Source organism: Rhinolophus sinicus, linkage group LG04, assembly GCF_036562045.2.
Source record: "Rhinolophus sinicus isolate RSC01 linkage group LG04, ASM3656204v1, whole genome shotgun sequence".
In the NCBI taxonomy this organism is placed as follows: domain Eukaryota; kingdom Metazoa; phylum Chordata; class Mammalia; order Chiroptera; family Rhinolophidae; genus Rhinolophus; species Rhinolophus sinicus.
Window position 1 is genome coordinate 44,143,752 of NC_133754.1, and position 19,202 is coordinate 44,162,953.

Here is a 19,202-nt window from a genome sequence, read left to right on the forward strand (position 1 = left end):
AAAGGAGTAGGGGAGTCATTGTTTAATGCAGAAGGAGTTTCTGTTTGGAAGGTGAAGAAGTTCTGGAAATGGATGGTGGTGATGGTTACACAACATTGTGCATGTACTTAATGCCACTGAATCGCACACTTATAAAGGGTTAAAATGGTAAATTTTATGTTATGTATACTTTACTACAACAAATAAAAAATTTTCAGAAACCAAAAAATAAATATAGGGTTATGAAGTCTGTGAAGAAGCATTAGAAAAATATTTATTATTGAAGTTAAATGGGGGAAAAGAAGTTCTACAAAAAAGACCACAAATGAAGAGGGGAAAAATACAGAAGGAAAAAGAGCAGAACTGTCATCCCCTCAGAGCAACCCTATTTGTGGGCAGCCATGGAGGCCCCTCCATGCGGTTTGGATTTTGTTGGGACCTAGATGTGGATCGCGTGTACTGCAAACCTTTGTACTTGGGCCTGAGCTCAGGCTAGTCAGGAAATATCACTATTTACTGGGCATCTGCAGCAATGCTTGTTATTTTTTGACAGTTATTCTATAGGGTAAATTATATGTTCTTTGGGGGCTTGAAAATGTCTTTGGATAAATCTCTCTCAATTTTCAACAATCTGTTGAATACCAAATATTCACAACGGTTGTGCTATGGTAATGAGATTGTAGGTTGTTTTTATTTTTCTTCTTCCGCCTGAATTTTCTATATTGTTGTTACATACCTTATCAATCCAAAATAAATAAGCAAACAAACAAGTAAATAAACAAACAATCTGTCAAACGTTTTCTTTCCCAAACTTAGTTTTAAATTTTAAACATTAAAATAGTTCCTACCTGGGCATCTGGGTCCAAGTAAAAAAGTTTAACTCTGCTTTCACTTTTCAGTTTGATTTCTGCTTCTCTGGTACTCTGATAACAAAATAAACAAAAAATAAAAATTACCAAAAACAAAACCAGAACTTTTTCTTACAGAGGTGTCCAAATATGTTTGAAAACTGCCCCATCTGGAACAGCCAGGCTGCCAGACAACTCTGCCCTCATCTTGGAGAGTCAGCTGCATGTCAATCAACAAGGACAGACTGTCAAGTATACAGCACACAGTGAGAGTGCTGTGGGGGAAAAAAGAGGTTAATACCTGATCCCTGCCCTTATGCAGCTGACAATCAACTGGAGAGCCAAAAACAGTACAAAGAAAACAACAGAATAATTAAGCATTACTATCAAGAAAGGCTTATAGAGATGATGTATTACAGAACTGTACACTTGAAACCTATTGTAATTTTACTAACCATTGTCACCCCTAATTAATTTAATTAAAAGAAAGAAAGAAAGAAAGAAAGAAAGAAAGAAAGAAAGAAAGAAAGAAAGAAAGAAAGAAAAATACATAGGAAGAAAGGCTTCATAAGTTAGCAGAATAGGGGACAGGCTTTGAATGAAGGGTGAAATTGAGACAGCGAAAAGGAAGAAAACATGAACATTTCAGGCTGAATGAAACGGATGCACAGCACAGATCAGACACTGAACATGGAAATGAGCCTACATGGTAGAAAGGATTGGGGTCTACCTGAGACTGAACATACAAGCAAAGGGAGAGAAAGGAATATGCTTTGAATAGTGGGATAGAGAAATCTAGGCCAGATCTTTAAGGATAATCATAGGTGTGTATGGCAGGCAAGAGGGGGCATTGCTGATTCACTCAATAAATATTTACTAAGCACCTGTTATGTGTCAGGCACTAGGGACACCAACATGAAGGAAACAAAGTCCCTATCCCCAAGGAACACTCACTGGGAAGATGGACTATGAACAGGCAGTGAGAATGGCACAAGAAAGCCCAAGGTACAGTGAGAGCTATCTTGACGAGGAGGTGGCAGTCAGGGAAAAGCTCCCAGGGGAAGGAAGGCCCAAGCACATGCCGGGAAAGGAGAGAAGGGCATCCTAGGAGAAGGTGCAGAAGTACAGCAGGTGCAAAGGTACAGGTCACACCTAAGTAATGACTGAGTCATTCATTAGGACTGAACATGGTGATGGAAAACGAGAAATGAGACTGGGATTTGTATGTAAAAGACAGATTTACATACAAATGGAGATTTCATTCAGAATCCAAACAATCCTACAGTATTTTAAGCAAGGGAATAAAATAGCCAGTGCTGTATTTTGAAGTATCACTCCGGTGGGTATGAGGCAGTGGATTCCAAAGGGAAAGACGAGGAAGCCCCTGTGGTCTCTCCGGGGTCATCACAACTGCCTCCCAGTTTCACACAAGCAAGGCCCGTAACAAATCCCACATTCCCAGCGTGGGCAGCCTGCTGACAGGTCAATCCATTGACTGAGACAGATAAGTCAGGGGGAAAAGCAGGTTTGTGGAGAAGGTGATAACGTGGAGTTTGCAGATGCCTGTGGGAGTCCCAGCTGGAAACATTCAGGAGACAGCTAGAGATGGAACTGGAGCACAAGGCAGGGAGGAAGGCTGGAATTACATACTTGGAGAAGAGACGCCACTGAGGGAAAGACACATATGGTGGCAGAGATGGGGGCTGGAAGAGTGGGGTCTGGGAAAGAAGCTTCTAAGATACCCACAAGTTAGACGTCGTCTCCAGCCACATTATTTCTCATGCCTCATGCCTCTCCATCTATATCCTGTCCTGGTGACTCTCAATCTCCATGGTTAAATCTATAAAGTCAGAATAGAATGTCCTCTCTCATCTCTCTGCTCCTTGCCACAAAGTCACATCTCTCCACGTGATGGGTCAGTGACAGCCACAGTGGAGAGGGTGTCTTATCCTCTGCTGGTGGCTAAACAAGGTCTATTATTCCATTTCTAATCATGGATAATGAGAAATTGAGCATCACCTTAATTTTCTTAGGCATATAGCTGTTTTAATAAGTGCTTAGCAATGATCCAAACTCTATCCCGACTATACCGGGGGTGCCAAAAAAATGACTTGTATTCATCTTTTGTTATCGGCATATATTGAGTGTTACCATATTAACACAGTTTTTCCCTTTCTTAAAATGTGTATACATTTTTTTTGGCACCCTCTGTATTTAACCAACTGTCTATGTCTAGCAAAATGAAATGACCACCAGAATACTAATTAAGTACCTGGATTCTAGTTGTAGTTCGGTTGTTAACTAGCAGTATGAACTAGTTAGCCTCCCTGGACCCCATTTTATCTGAGTAAAAATGTTGAACAAGATGATGGCTCATCTCTTGCCACAACAAAATTTATCTTGATGCTAACTCGGAGAGTTTTCAGGCGCCTGGAGGTTCAGGGGTGTTCCTACAAACCGTGTGGTCATGCTCACAGGAAAACAGGTGCCTGTGGCTGAGGCAGGCTCGCTCCATGTGCGGGATGGGACAGCTTTTCAACTCCATCTTGCCTATCACCTTTCCTCATTTTTCACATCAAAAGAGCCAGAACATGCACGCGTAGAACCTACTTAACTGCACCCATGGAGTTTGTTTTCCTTTGTATATAGCCCATGACATTTCCTGACAAACACATCGGTACCAACTGCTGTGAGCCACCAGCAGCAGGAACGCATTCTGCTCCTGCATTTCTGCTCGAGTCCTTCTACAAAGGGGAATACTGGGATCCCAGACACCGGAGGGGAGCAATGGGTGCTGACGTGCAATTCCTGGTGCCCTGCTGACCGATGCTCGTTGTTTCAAGCTGACTGGGCTAGGAGGCGAGCAATGAATAAAGCAAGAACGACTGCTATGAGCTCCATATAATTTAGAGGACAAACAGGGATGCAGACACATTAAAAGAAAAAACAAACAACCCGCCAAAATAAACTCAGAGCATCCTGATGTTGCCACTAATAGCCGAGAGATAGACTCTTCACTGGAGAAACCACTTAAGGGGAAAGAAGGGGCGACTTTAGATGTAAAATTAACCTGAAAGTGTCAACATACATTGACAGCTCTGCTATGAGACAGATAAAAAGCAAACTCAGCCTCTTAAAGTACCTCCCACCCCTCCCAAGGTCTAGGGTACATTAAACAGAGGGATGACTGATGGATAGTGTTTGAAGGAATTAGCAAATAAAACCTGGACAGTAAGAAAATGAAGCTCAGGACGGGCAGGGCTTTGCCAGGGAATAATGAATATCTGAAAGCATCATAATGATAAAAATGAATATTTATTGATAATAGTCAACATCTCTCTGCTAGGTATCATCCAAAGTGTACATTTAAACTGTACAACCTTAGGAGGCTGGTGCTATTATTATCCTGTTTAAAAGAGAAGACACTGAGGCATGAGGAGTAAATACTTTGTCTAAGAACTCACAGCATTACACAGAAGCCTGGCTTCTGAGGCTGTCTGGCATTAGAGCCCAGACTCTCGAACTATTAGACAAAATAAAACACACACACACACACACACACACACACATATGAATAGGCAAGACAGAGGGGAAAAAACCTAAATGGTAAATAAGTATATGAAAATATGAAAAATATTACTACTGAGCAGCAAAATACAAAATAAAGCAGCAAAATACCATTTTTCACTCCTTTGGTGTGGATGCAGAAAAATGGGAATGTGAATTGTTACAACCTACTAGGAAATTAACCTGTCAGTACTTAAATAATTAAAAACACAATAACCTCTGACCCAGAAATCCCACTTCAAGGAGTTTCTCCTACTGAAAAAAGAGCACATGTATTTACGCTTCTAAATATGTTATGATGTTTATTGTGCACTATTTGTAGAGGCTAAAAATAAAAAATAACCTAAATGTTTATAAATATGTCATAGATGTCCCTCCATCTATGAGGATCTAATTTACTCATTTTCATAGCTGAATAAACTGTGCAACACCCATACCTGAAATATTACGCAGCTATGAAAATGAGTAAACTAGATCCTCTATGGCCCAGAGGGACATCTATGACATATTTTTAATTTACAGAACAACTTACAGAGTAATGTATATATATCATGAGCATAGTTAAAAAAAAAAAAAACCTAAAACACTACATACGTGTGTATATGTTTCTATGAGCAATTAGTTTGGTGAAAGAGGAATTACAGTGGGTTAATAACCTCGGTGCTCTCAGGAATGCTGCAATAGAGGACGAAGGGGAAGGTTAACCTTCTTCACACAATTTTGCATATTTTTACTTATTACAACAAGCACATTTATTTTTACTTAAATTTTAGTAAAGACAAAATAAGTCCCTGTAATATGCACCCTCACAATCGAAATGCCTATAAAATACAGCTGTAAAAAAATATTATCCCACAGACTATGCCACCCAGCACTTCTCAAAGTGACAAAGCCAGCTCTGCCCTTAAACTAACACGTGGTCAGTTCATACTGTGGAAGTAGGAAGAAATGAACTGGCTTTCCCCCCAAATCCTGTTGCTGCCATCCTACTCATAGCCTCTCTAATACTTTGGGTTCAATATAGAGGAAAACAAAGGAAATGCACAGAGCCGTTCTCTGTAAAAGCTGATACTTGCTTAAAAGTCAAAGAAGAAAGTGCTTCTTCTAAAACAAAGGCTGTCTCCCTCACTCCTGTAAAACCTAGGTTTAATGACTAATGACATACCCTGACAATGTTTTCTCCCTTGTCTTAAGAGGTAATTATGGTCCAAACATTTCACAGTTTCCAGAAGGACAGCTGTAGACTCTGTGTCTTAAGTTTATCTCAGAGAAGGCAAAACAATCAAAGGCCAAAGACTATGGTTAACATCATTTTATTTTGAAAATGAGTTATCCGAATTATATTGTGTTGGCTCATTTAATACTTGAGGTCAGAATATAAACTTTTTAATTTAAAAGCTGTCATGGTTTGCTTCCACTACGTCCAAGATATCTAACTCCCTGGGACCATTATCTCATCCTCTGTATCACAAAGCTATAATAAAGCATTATAGAATAAGAAGGACCCAAGAAATGGAACGCCAGCTGACCTCAGAAATGCAACCCTAGCCAATTCCTTTGTATCATAATACAATGACATTATTTTCTAGATTAGGATATAGCGAAGGAAGCATCTATTACAGACTTGGCTTAAAAATTTTAAAAAGATGTATGTGAAACTGTACAGATTCTGACATGTACTGCTGAGCTTGGCTGCCTGACCCTTACTCAACCTCAATGATACTATAAAGTTTGAGACACCATTTCTTTATCCTTTGCTCAACTAAGGAAGATTTACCTAGAAAGGCAAGTTCATTAGCTAAAAAGAAGTGATAAGGTAATTGGATGTGAGCAATTTTGGATTGACATGAAATAATGTTTCTCTTTCAGAATCACATGGGGAGACCAAAGTAAGGTGACTTGCTGTTCTTTGAGTACATAAAAGCTCAAAAACAGAAAAGCAGTAGAAGAAAAAATATATAAGATGGGAGCATAAGGGTTTTCTTAATACTGTCTTTACACAAGGAGGTGATATATGTCCCAATATCACTTAAGATGAATATAACCAAAGAAAGAAATTAGTAAATAAATAACAATTGTGTTTACAATCTGATCAGATTAACCCTAGACTTTGAAGGGAAGAAGCCAATTAACTAACTTTACAATTTGTGTATTCAATAAATATGTTTATTAGAGTAAGTCTTCTGATACTATAAATGCTGGTACATTTGCAACAAACATGTTTGGTTCCATATTAGACAATAGGAAGAAAAGAACAGGTTTTAGGGTAAATACATCATGTTGCCTAATAAGAAAATAATAACGACGTTCAGTACTAAATGTACAAACATAAGGGCCAAGAATATACAAAATGTTCTGAAAACCTAAGTCCATATCATCCCTACCATATGTAAAGGGCCCCTCCACTATATTCCAGAATGAGACATCAGTTATTTTTGTCCTAAAACAACTTCCTGTCACTCATATCCTGTTTGGTTATGTCTCAGTCACAGTGGAAAACAAAAGCCAGAGCAACAGGATAAATGAAGCAGAAAGAGGAGTTGACCAGAGAGGAGTCTTCCATGAAATTACACTTTTAACCACCTTCTGCCTGCCCTCAGTGTTCCAGCCCTTTCTCTGCACTCATGCTGAACTGTGGCCTGATCTCCCCCGGGACGCTTTCTTACACCTTCCTTCCCTTTCTTCCTTCCTTCCTTCCTTCCTCTACCTCTTCAACTCCTGACTGAATTCTCCTCCTTGCTGCGTGCCTGGAGCCTCTCCCTCCCCCGCCCCCTCCCTCCCCTGCTTCAATCTCAGATTCTCCAACTATTGCATCCATTCCTTCTAAAATCAGGATGACTAGTTAACAGTCAACTTCCCTGCTGTCTTAACAGGTACAAATGATCCCCACCCTAGATCCACTGGGCACAGTAGGTGCCTGGGCCCCTCACAGCACGGCCCAGAGCAGGCTGACAAAACACATCACCGATGGTCACCTGGCACCTACAAGCGTGATGGCAGCAGACTGAGTGAATGACAATACATTTTAATTTTCTTTATTCTTTTTCTTTATCCCTTTGAAAAAATACTTTCTGCTTCTACCTTCTTAAAATAAAATATTTGTAAAACACATGAGAGCTGGGGGGAAAAATCAGCAATTGAACCCCTTACAATGCTCCATTTTTCAGGCTTTGACCATAACCCACAGTAAAAAATAATTTATATCACAACTCAAAGCACACATACATTACATATCCATATCTATCTATATTTATCAAACAATATCATTATTAAGGGCAGTGTACATTAATATTCTCTATTCAATTCTATCCATTTTTTAAACAAATCTGGGTCACATAAGATTGAGCTAAAGAAGCCTGTCACAAAGAGTGCATACTGTATGATTCCATTTTTAGGAAGGTCTAGACCAGTCAAAACTAATCTACAATGATAGAGGACAAGAGAATGAGGGTATCAGCTCGGAGGGAGTTACAACACAGTCTGCTGGGTGCTGTTACTGTCCTATATATTGTTCGGGGTTGTGGTTATGTGGCTGCATAAATGTGAAATCCATCAAGCTGTACAATTAGTGCTCAAGCGTTTTACTGTATGTAAGCTCTACTTCCATAAAAAGGAATAAAAAAATAAAAACAAAACGAAAAGTATTAAGTGGGGGTTGAAACCAATTAAAATTTGATTTTACCAACTAAAATAGCTTCAGCTAACTTGGTTTTGACCCACAGTGTGACAACAGCCCCAAATATGTCATATATATATATAACCCAGGTTTTTTGTTGTTGTTGTTTTAAATCTCTCTAGGTCTTAGGATCAAGGAATTCTGAATTTCGCTGGCCAGATGGTAGTAGGCAATGAGAGAAGAAAGAGGGCACAACTTCTGTATGTCTTCATTGTTTGAAAAAATACAGATTTCTAATTAACCAACATTAGGCTCAAATAATGTGAATCTTCTAGTTATCCATTGTGTTCACCCAGTAAGTACAGAAAGCTACTTTTTGAATTCTAGATGGCAATGCATATGTTATCTGTTTCAACAAACATTTTGCTTTGAGAAATAGTGAACCCCACATCCAGAAACAATAAAATGAATCTTAATGCAAAATATGATACACAGAAGTTCAAAACACGAAAAAGCCAAACACACCAAAACTCTTCCCAGCCTAAAAGGTGGCTCAAATGGTGGCACTAAAATTAGCTTTAATAAGCAGGTGCTAAAAAGATACTGTGTGGTAACAGTCAAGTCCTAAGAAAAACAATACTCTAAAGTCCCAGCCAGGGAGGGAGATTTTATATTTTAGAACAATCACATTGTGTAAAGTAAAGGCCAATGCTGAATGCCAGTCTATTTATAATCGTATATAGATAAACCATGTTTTCTATTACAGTGTTTAAGATGTGGGTGTGGAGAGTCTCTAGTTCACTGTATTTACAAAAAAAAAAGAATAGAAAGGCAGTAACAGGGTAAGAATATAAAGGGCCAGAGAAGACAAAGCCATTTCTGTCATTTAAAAAAGAATTCTTCATAGATGCACAAAAGGAGACAAGTACAAGGATATTCATTGTAACATTGTAATATAAAAAAATGGGAAGTAAGAGAATAGATGACACAAAAAATGCTTACACCATGCAATAATAGGGATGAACGAAACCTATATACCAACTTGGGCGGATCTCAAAAGCAATGCTGAACTAATAATACTGTAAAAACCATGGACAGTGTCAGATGGGTAATAGGCTTACTGGGGTTGTCACTTTGTGAAGTATATAAATGTCTAATCACTATGTGGTTCTGTACCCCTGAAACTAATATAATATTGTATGTCAACAGTAATTGAAAAATAAATTTTAAAAATTAAAAAAAACTAATGCTAAACTGAAAAACAAAAGTGCAGAATACTAAGTCAGCATTTATATAACACTTTTAAACATACAAAACACAACCACATATATCATTATGACAGATATATTGGTAAAGATATAAAAATTAAATGAAAGTAACCCCAGAAAACTCATAATAGTGGTTGTCTCTGATTGAGGTTGCAGGGGGAAGAAAGGGGATATGAAATAAGGATGATGTTTAAAAGAACTTCAACTATGATATATATATTATTTTTTTCTTTCTTTCTTTTTTTTTAAAATATGGAAGCTAAAAAGACATTGAATCTGAGTGGTAGGAATATGGTTGTTTTGTTTTTCTTTGTGTTTTTCAGTACCATGTATGTTTCTCAAAATTATAAAAACACAGGTGTAACTTTTTTTTTCCATTCAGAGTGACCCATGAACAATTTATATATCACACACAACCCCTCTTTGGTTTAGTGGCAAGATTAACATGGATCCATCATTTTTGGAATTGTCTATTAACTTGAATAAGGGGTGCATATGTGTGAAATACCATGTTACCGTAGGAACATTTACCTGTGTATTTTGGATATTTCTTCAATACTTGTAATGCAGCATTAAATGTTATGGAGAAAAAAAACACTAAAAGATAATAATAAAAGAGAATACTTTGTAAGGCAATTTCTGGAAAACAGACTGAAATCTGACTCAGGTCAGCAGTGTATTTCACCTCATCTAATATTCAGGTCAGAAAATAAAGGGCAGTAACTGCAATGTCCTTGTAATGTTTTACTGCAATGTAAGTGTTAATCATTGCAACAGATGAAATGAGAAGTATTTCATGAAATGAGAAATATTTCCATATCATTCTATGAAGAACGAAAGATTTAAGATGACGTTACCTTCACAAGTTCAGGCAGGTAGCTATCTAAACCGGAACCGGAACCTTCCAATTTGCTTTGTTCATCATCTGAAATGGCAAAAGAGATTACCTGAGTCACTCAGAGTTGAACATATTTTATTGAAAACAGGAGAAGGAAGGCCATTTCTCTTATGTACCCTCAAATGCAGTGGTTTTCAACTCTGGATGCCCATTAGAAACACCTTGGAGCTTTAAAAACAAAACATGGATGCACAGGCCCAGGGGTAAGAGTTAAACACTTGACAGCTGGTACAGCAGGGACACTGCCTAATTACAACGGACACTAGCTATGAACCCCAGCCACAGGGCCACACCCATGGGCTGCGCTAAAAGTCAGGCCTCTCCAGGCAGCACCCAGGCCAACTCACTCAGAATCTTTGGTGGGACAAAGGGAAGATTTTTTAAGTTTGCAAGTATTTCTAAGACACAGCCAGATTTGAGAATCACCTAAGGAACCGGAAAAAACAACAACCATGAATTGTCAAAAACATCGCCACATTTTTCCTATGCATTTAATCTGAGGCTTCTGTCCATCCTAACTTTGTCTTGAACATTCCAAAGGAAATGATTAATAACCACAATAATTATAATTAGTATTTCAAGTGCTGACTCTATGATAGATTCTAGAGATAACATTTTTTTTTATTTAATCCACCCATCGACATGCATGGTCCAATTTTTGTGCCCATTTTACAGGTGAGTAAACCAATGGTCAGAAAATGTAAGTAGCTTGCCCAAGGTCTCACAGCTGAAAACATTGCTGGGATTTGAACTCAGGTCTTCCTTTCTGCCTCCAAAGCTGTGGTTCTTCCCCTTACACGATTTCCTTATAAAAACAATGTCAGGGTAGGAAATCCACTATCTGTGAAAAGCTCGTATCTGTCCTACCTCTCATGTACCTGTGCAATATGTATGTCTACTCTCTATACCTTCTGAGAAAAGTGAAGACACCCATAGAATGTGCCTGTACCTGGGGAACGCTAGGCCCACCTACCTTCATGAGAGTCTCCATTTCGCTTTTCTTGCATTGCAGCTTCAAAGTTGAGCTGGAGGATCTTGTTTAGAGTTGTGATCCATTCTTCCATTTCCACTTCACTATCGGCTGCCAGCAGATAACTACTTTTGTCCTGCATTTTGAGCTCAAAAGCAAAACGCCTGACTTTGTTGTTCTGAAATGGGAAAAGGGTAAAGAGACATATCTTAAATGAACTGGAACGGCCTTAACATTTTTTTCTCTCTATTATTTTGCTGACAGGTGCTAACCTCACAGGCATTTTGGACAAAGCTATTTAAAAATGAAAGCCCCTTTCTCATAAACCCCATCACTATCCACCGTTCCTGCTTTATTTTCTCCATAGCTTTGTTTTTCCATCTACACATTACATATTTTACATATTCAACTTATTTGTTGTCTGTCCCCTCCAATGGAATGGAAGCTCCTCAGGGCAGAGATTTCTTTTGCTCGGTGCCGTACCTACATTTCCAGAACACTGCCTGGCAAATAATAGGCTCTTGAAAAATACATTTGAATGAATGAAATTTCACTGACTATTTTCAATTGCCCTAGCTTCTATTTTTTTTATTTTAATGAACTGGTGTGTGGTATTACATTTTAAAAAGAAAACTAATATCTATCAATATGTTTGACTTCTTTATCTGGAACTTCCTCGTCTTCTATGAGTCTCTAAAGGTATTGGGACACAATGTCTACCTTCCCCATCCTTCCCACATGCCTCTCTCTGGCTTTTATGCCTGTGAAAGTGATCCACATGCACTAAGTGATGAGGGATGAATGTGTCCTAGGCCAGGGTTTCTTGACTTCTGCACGACTGATGTGGGGGCGGATTAATTCTGCTGGGGGGGGGCTGTCCTGTGCATGTTAGGTGGTTAGCTTCCTCGCTGGCTTTACCCACTAGCTGCCAGTAGCATGTGCCCCACTTGTGAAGATCAAAACATGTCTCTAGATATTACCAAACATCCTTTGGGGAGGAATAGCACTGCCCCCCCCCCACGCTGTGAGTACACTAGATAGAGGTTCAGCTCTGAGAACAATGGCATGAGATTCCTTATAGGTACAGGCAAGTAGAGGGACATGATATCACAAATTCCCACCAACCTGTGGGGCGCAGAGCAGACCCCTCATCGCTAAAATTCTAGCTGGGTAGCTGCAGTCCCAAGGAGGAGCTGGGGGCTACTCCATGCAGGTCTCAGGGACCGGGCAACCTTCCCAAAGGCTGCGTAGTTCTCAGAAACATGAAGAGTGCGCTCCCAGCAAAGCCACACAGACTACTGTGTACAGACGGCCTGCTGTGGGCTCCATCACTGCTGCCGGGACCTCACTTAAACTTCACTTCAAGGCAAGAATCAGAGGAGTCAAAGGCTGGAAGTGAAATGAGTTTTCTCTCCCTTCCACTCCTCACATATTCACGATTATGAAAATAAAAAGTTAAAAGGTGGGGAGGACATTGGGCCTTGATTCTGAATTACCCTTCTTTCCAATCCTCAGTTTTCTTATCTGTAAAATAAGCGTAATCACTTCAAGGTCCTAAAATACTTTTAGGGCAGAAGATTCTAAACTGGACTCCTTTCAGATCTATTTTAAAATTTAAGTTTAGACATTTCTTTGAACTCAGAGCATTAATCAGCTAATGTTTACAATGTCCAAAAGCAATATTTAAAAAAAAACAACACCCCCAAGGTAAAATCCATTTTACCTTGGATTTCTACATCCAGCCAAACTATCAGTCAAGTATCAATGTAAAAAAGATATCTGCAGATAAGCTAACTCTCAAAACCTTAACATCTTACACACGATTTCTCAGGAAGCTACTGGAGGATGTGCTCCTCCAAAACAAGAAAGTAAAACAAGAAAGAACAAGATATAAGATCCTGGAAACAGGGAATCCAACCCAGGGAGGAAGGCCAAGGGGATTTCTAGGAGGGCAGCGGTGCTGAGGCTGAGAAAGCAATTACACTTGACCCGTGAACAACACGGGTTTGAACTGCCCAGGTCTACTTATACATGGGTCTTTTTTTTTTTATCATAAATATACTGGAAACATTTTTTGTTTTGTGACCATTTGAAAAATTTGCAGATGAACCACATAGGCTAGAAATATTGAAAAAATTAAGAGAAAGTCAGGTATGTCATCAATGCATAACATATATGTAGATACTAGTCTATTTTATCATTTACTACCGTAAAATATTCACAGATTATAAAAAGTTAAAATTCATAAAAACTTACACATACACTTACAGACCATACATGGCACCATTCACAGTCGATTTGTAAAGATAACATACAAAATATGTTAATCAACTGTTTATGTCATTGGTAAAGCTTCCGTCAACAATAAGCTATTAGTAGTTAAGTTGGGGGGGCAGTCCAAAGTTACACATGTATTTTTGGCTCTGTAGAAGGTTGGCACCTCTAAGCCTCATGTTGTTCAAGGGTCACCTGTAGTCCAGATGAGAGCAAGAAGGAGGGCTGCAGGAGCTGACATCCTACCCCAGCATGTAATGTCCACCACTCATAAATGAAGAGCAGCAAACACGCCTTATCTAGCACTATGAAGACAGATCCCAGGAAAAATAATGAAGAGTTAAAAATGATCATTTCAGGAGAGGGGGGAATGGGTGAGGTGGGCATGGTGCAGCAGGAATGTGCCTTTTGTGTTACCTTTCTGCACTGTTTGACTGTTTACACCAGAGGAACCATCACTTGGATGAAAATGCAAGTTAATTTTAAGTAAACATGTAAACACATAAACAAGTATACCTGCAGGTCAAAGCAGACAGCTGTGTGTCTAACCTTAAACACGTTGGCCCCACAAAACTATCTTTCTTTAGAACCCAGCTTTGGGCTGATGTCATCAGCCAACACTGAATTAAAGGAGAATTCTCTGATAATGGTGACTGCATCTATTGTGAGGGGTTGTCAAGGAGATTGTTCATTAATCACACAGTGCCCTCTGTATGAGGTCCCCCAAGAGAAATGCCTGAATGATCTTCATTCGGAGACTGCTCGGGCTGCTTCTGACTAATTAGATTGTTTGTATCTATGTGTGCTGTATGACTGAATGGGTCCCCAAGCTAGAAAGCATAGAGCCAGTTTGTCACCCACCCAAAGCTGGTGTTAGATCTTTATACTTTTTCCGTTGCTCAATTCCACTTCATCTCCTTCCTATCCCGACTCCTTGTTCCCTTTCCTGCTTTCAAACCTAGTTAAATTTATGTTATCCTGTGTTTTATATAGCCTTGTAAGTTGCTACCTTAGATCTGCCTGAAAACTGGTGGGGGAATGGTTAGGTGGGTGGCTGGCTGGATGGATGGACAGATGGGGAAACTAATAACCTGCTTTCAAAGACAATTCTATAAAGGTATGGAAGGAGAACACCAAACTGGTAAAAGTAGCTCTTTGGAAAAGGGAGCAATTGGGGTCAACAGGGACATCTGCATTATCTGTATTGTCTGATTTTTTTATAATATGAATATATTCATATGTTATATAAAATAAAAAATAATTTTTAAGAATTCTACAACTGCAGCTGCACTATGACAAAAAAAAAATCTCTGATATTGGCTGAATACTTACCATGTGCTAGCACTGTTCTAAGCTCTTTACAAGTATAAATTAACCCTCTCAGAAACCATATTCGGTACTATTACTATCCCTGTTTAACAAATGAAGAAATTGAGGCACAAGAGGTTAAATGATATCTCCAAGGTTACACAGCTGGTAAACGGTAGAGCGGGGATTTGAACTCAGTCTGGATCTGAAACCCACCCTCTTGACCAATATGCTACTCTGCCACTGGTACTACAATGATAGTAATAAAAGTCATCATTGAGATGCTAAGAACTGTTCCAAATGTTTCCAAGTTAACTCATCCAATTCTCCCATTTACCCAATTAAGGAAACACTATCATTATTCAAATTTCGCAAATGAAGAAACTTTAGGTAACAGCCGTTCCAAGGTCACACAGGTAAAGAGTGGCTAGCCAAGTTTTAAACACAAGAACTCATGTTCAAGAGCACTCGTGCCAACTACCACGTAATTCTGCCTCTATGTTATACCGGCCATCTCCTAAAAAGATGAAAAATAAGCCTTTTCTTATTTAAAGCCAGCTATTGTATTTCTACCACAAAATTGTCATTGTTGGAAGTGTTTGCTTAAATCTGCTAATTCACAGATGGTACTTTTACAAAGAAGAAAACTTGATAAAATTCTTTTCATATTTACCTGAACCACACCCATACAGGAATCCAAAAATATCGATCCTTTTGGTTCTTTGGAGATCTTTTCATCTTTATAAAAGTTCAAGTTATAGGAACCATCACCAAGTTGAATCAGGTGGAAAAACCGTCTTTTAAATGACTAAGAGAAAAATACACACAGAGCTATTGTTTTAAAATGAAAAGAGTCACAGTCTCTACCGATAACTCACAATTAAGACACACATACAAAAACCAGTTCAATTCTCTCCAAAACAAATCTAATTCTAGCCAATGCCCCAGGTAGCTGGGTGAGTTAAGACTTTCCATCACATCTAATAATTTCACTGCATTTCAATTCTGAGGAGGAGGTCCACTTAACAAGCACAGGTCATTTTTCTTACCCACAGAATTTGGGATTTTATATAACCACCCAAAAGCAGTGCTGTGAGTTCCAATCTGGGATGCAACTCAGAAGGATGGAAACTTTCTCAAATCCCCAGGGTGTCTTGCTCACACAGAAGAGCAACCCTTCTCTGCCTCGTGACACTGAACAATTTTCCAGGCTGAGGAATATGACAGTCAGCATTTTCCCCAATTTAATTTTTATCTCCCTGTCCATCCTACCCCCTTCCCATTGTTTCTTCTCTCTCTGTTATTAGTCTTGGTTTTTCTCTGGTCTTGCTTTTCTTGTACACAGCTTTTTACACTGGTTTTACTTTTCTCTTTGCAACCTTCTTCCGACGTAACCATTTTCTCTTTAGTCTTCAATTTTTACTTTGACTTTGCAAAACAAGTAGAACCCCACAAAAGTGCTTAGGTTTAGCCCCTTGGTGCTGTTCTGTGAGGTATGAAGTATCATTGTTGAAGTTAATACGGAGAAGAAAGGCTGTGTTAATGACCACATCTTCACACCAGGCCAATGAGGACCTCTTCATGCAGTTGGTGAGAGGGTGATGGGGGTAAATGGGTGGAAGGGTCTGGACCAACGGAGGTCGATTTTACTGACCAAGGGAGGCATCTTACTAACTAGACAACGTCACTTCTGTCAGGAAGAACCCAAGATGAATGTCTCTTCATCTTGAGCATTATTCCTAGTCCTATAGCAAAAAGGGTGTAATCGGAGGGGAAAGTAGGGTGATGGGTCTCCTTACCCTCATGGTCACGCTTATTGCACTGTTCATGTTGCCTTTGTACAGCCACCCATGCTTGGTGATGCCCCCTTTCTGAGAGCCAAGGGAGGCAGCATCCTACGAGAGAAGGAAAATACCACAATCAATTTCCCGTTATTACCTATGTTGTTTACTGTGAGTCTGGTGAGTGGGAAAATCATTCATTTGGTGCCAGGTTGCCCCTTGGCCCTTTACTGAGTAATCATCTGACATGAACACCTACTTTAGAATCCACTGAACAGTGAGAGAAAGGGAAAAGCCTCAACTTCTGAAAACTCTAGTCCATTAAAAGGCAAAGCTAGTTCCAGTCCAAATTTTTATTTTTAAGGGTTTAATGAGCCACAGAAAGTACATACCATACTTGACCACTCGGATTGTAAGGTCTCGCCTGGTTTCATGAAAAATGTTTATAAATTACACTCCCCTATGGTTGAAGGACAAAAGCAAATTCCTGGAAAACTTCCCAGATGCTTAGTTCAGGGAAAGGTGAATAAACAAAGGGAGGAAGGAGATGTGAATCAATAAAGAAAAGAGGGATAAAATGATGGAGCAACAGAAAGGAAGGAAAGAGAGAGAAGAACGCAACAGGGATGGTAGAAAAAAGGAGAGTTAGAAAAGTGAAAGGAAACAGCTAGAAAAATCAAGTTCTGACCCCAAACTCTGAGATCTGGGTTTAAGGAAGTGAAGCTGCCAGCTAGGGCTAAAAATATCGGCATATATTTGTACACAGGACAAACAGACAGATGAAATATATACACACACAAACACACAATCTGGCAAATCTTCCACCACATCCTTCCCCTCTCTTTACGAGTGCCCCCCGTTTGAGGCTGTGCCCAGTATCTACTTCAGCAGGTACCCTCGGAGGCACAGGCCACAGTGTCAGGCTACCCAGTTCACACCTCCTAAAACTAGCCTCTCATTTAGATATTTATTTTTGTTATCAAGTACACAACTGCATAAAGACCCGTCTTATGCTTTGTTTTAGACCATTTCAATATTAATGCTGGTGGTTTTATTGTTATTGTTATTATTCGCAAGAACAGAAATAACTTTCTTGTCCAGAATTTTACAGTGTGTTCCGTGTGGCCTTACATGCATTATTTCAGTTGGTCCTCCTCGCACTGTGAATCAGCACCAAGTTTCTTGTTTTTCATTTGCAACGACTGTCTACTCATGCCAGAATTTTTTCAAAAGTGGTTTCTAAAGGAACTTCCTACCATGTACATTGTTCAAGTTCCTGAGTGGCTGGTGTTTTTGGCTTAGCCAACAATTAGAAAAAGAAACAAAAACTAAACTCACAATGAGGCATCCAATATTGAATAGGAGAGAATGAGGAAGGGCGACACTAACTTTAATTAATTATGTTTCCCTTGCTCAGTGGACACAGTTACCTTTATGTCCTGCTCTCTTTGTAGACTTCTCTAACCACCAGCATTTCCCCAAGAGCAAGGGGAGTGGGCTTCTGGGCGCTATACTTCACTGAAAGCCATCACTGAAGAAACAGCCATTAAAAATCTATTGGCTACCAGTTCATTTTAAGATAACCTAAACTTAAGGTCTAAGTAATCTTGATATCTTTTAACAATGTAGCCACATCTTATTCAGGCCTTTGAAAACGATCTCAGAACAAATAAACAGGGCCAGAAGAACATGTTATGCTAAGTAGTCAAGCTGAAACAGAAACCGTATTTCAATCGATCAAACAACACATTTAAAAAAATTCTTCCTGTTTCAAGAAACATTCCAATGCCTGTTGTGGCTAAACGTTGGTGATTTTTTGATGAATATTTGAAGTCTGTAAAATCAATCAATCTTTAAATCTGTGAGCAATCATCCTACCTCGTCTTTGTCAACCTCCTCATCGACTTCATAGACATGAACCGGAAGTTTATCCAACTTGGCCACTTTGCTTTAAAAAAAAGAAGAAAAAAAGAACTTGTTTTGTAATTACCTAATCCATGAAGAGATGTTGCATTTCTTCTTCCATTAGAGGAAATAGCATTTAACCAATCTGAAGCTGGCCCCCTCAGATAAAGAATAGAAACCATCAATGCCACTGCTTTTCACAGTGGGTGATAAGGGTTAGTGAGCTCCAAGAGCTATGTAGAAAAGATGGCATAGCATGTTGGAAGTTCCATAGTTATATTCAAATGGGAATGCTTATTAATAACGACTTGATAGAATAACTTTTAATATGAACTTTAAGAGAGAACATGGAAAATAAGGTTACCACAGTTAAAGTGACTGAAACCACAATCTTAGATGATGGCATTAACAACCAAAAGATGACAATACCAATAGTGGCCAGCACTTATTAAACAGCTATGTGTCAGGCATCGTGCTGTGTACCTCACGTATGTTATCTCCTTTAGTCCTTTAGGTGGTGGGGGACTGGTGTTAAGACCATTTAACAGATGGAGACACTGAGGCTTACAGAGGGAAGAGCAAGTAGATGACACAGGCAGACTACAGAATCTCTGTTCCTAATCACTGTTACAATTCTCCCTCTCATTCTCATCACAACCAGAAACTCTTATGAATGCCAAAAGGTGAAATCTACCAGCAGTAAAATTACATTTTATAGTAAATACACCAAATCTCACAGTCTGTTCTCTTTTAGCCATGAGAATAGTATGAACAAGACTGTCAGTGAA

General features: G+C 39.1%; 1 protein-coding gene across 34 annotated transcripts in view; it reads right to left on the reverse strand.

Moving 5' to 3' along the window:
- Positions 1-19,202, reverse strand: part of DOCK9 (dedicator of cytokinesis 9) — a 256,028-nt gene that overhangs the window by 95,884 nt on the left and 140,942 nt on the right. For all 34 annotated transcript variants that reach the window (XM_074329465.1, XM_074329468.1, XM_074329454.1 and 31 more), the window contains exons 5-10: positions 18,388-18,457; positions 16,528-16,623; positions 15,402-15,536; positions 11,150-11,324; positions 10,136-10,203; positions 828-902 (exon numbers count right to left, since the gene is read on the reverse strand). In XM_074329465.1, the coding sequence (XP_074185566.1) occupies positions 828-902; positions 10,136-10,203; positions 11,150-11,324; positions 15,402-15,536; positions 16,528-16,623; positions 18,388-18,457 (619 nt within the window). The remainder of the gene's footprint in view (positions 1-827; positions 903-10,135; positions 10,204-11,149; positions 11,325-15,401; positions 15,537-16,527; positions 16,624-18,387; positions 18,458-19,202) is intronic.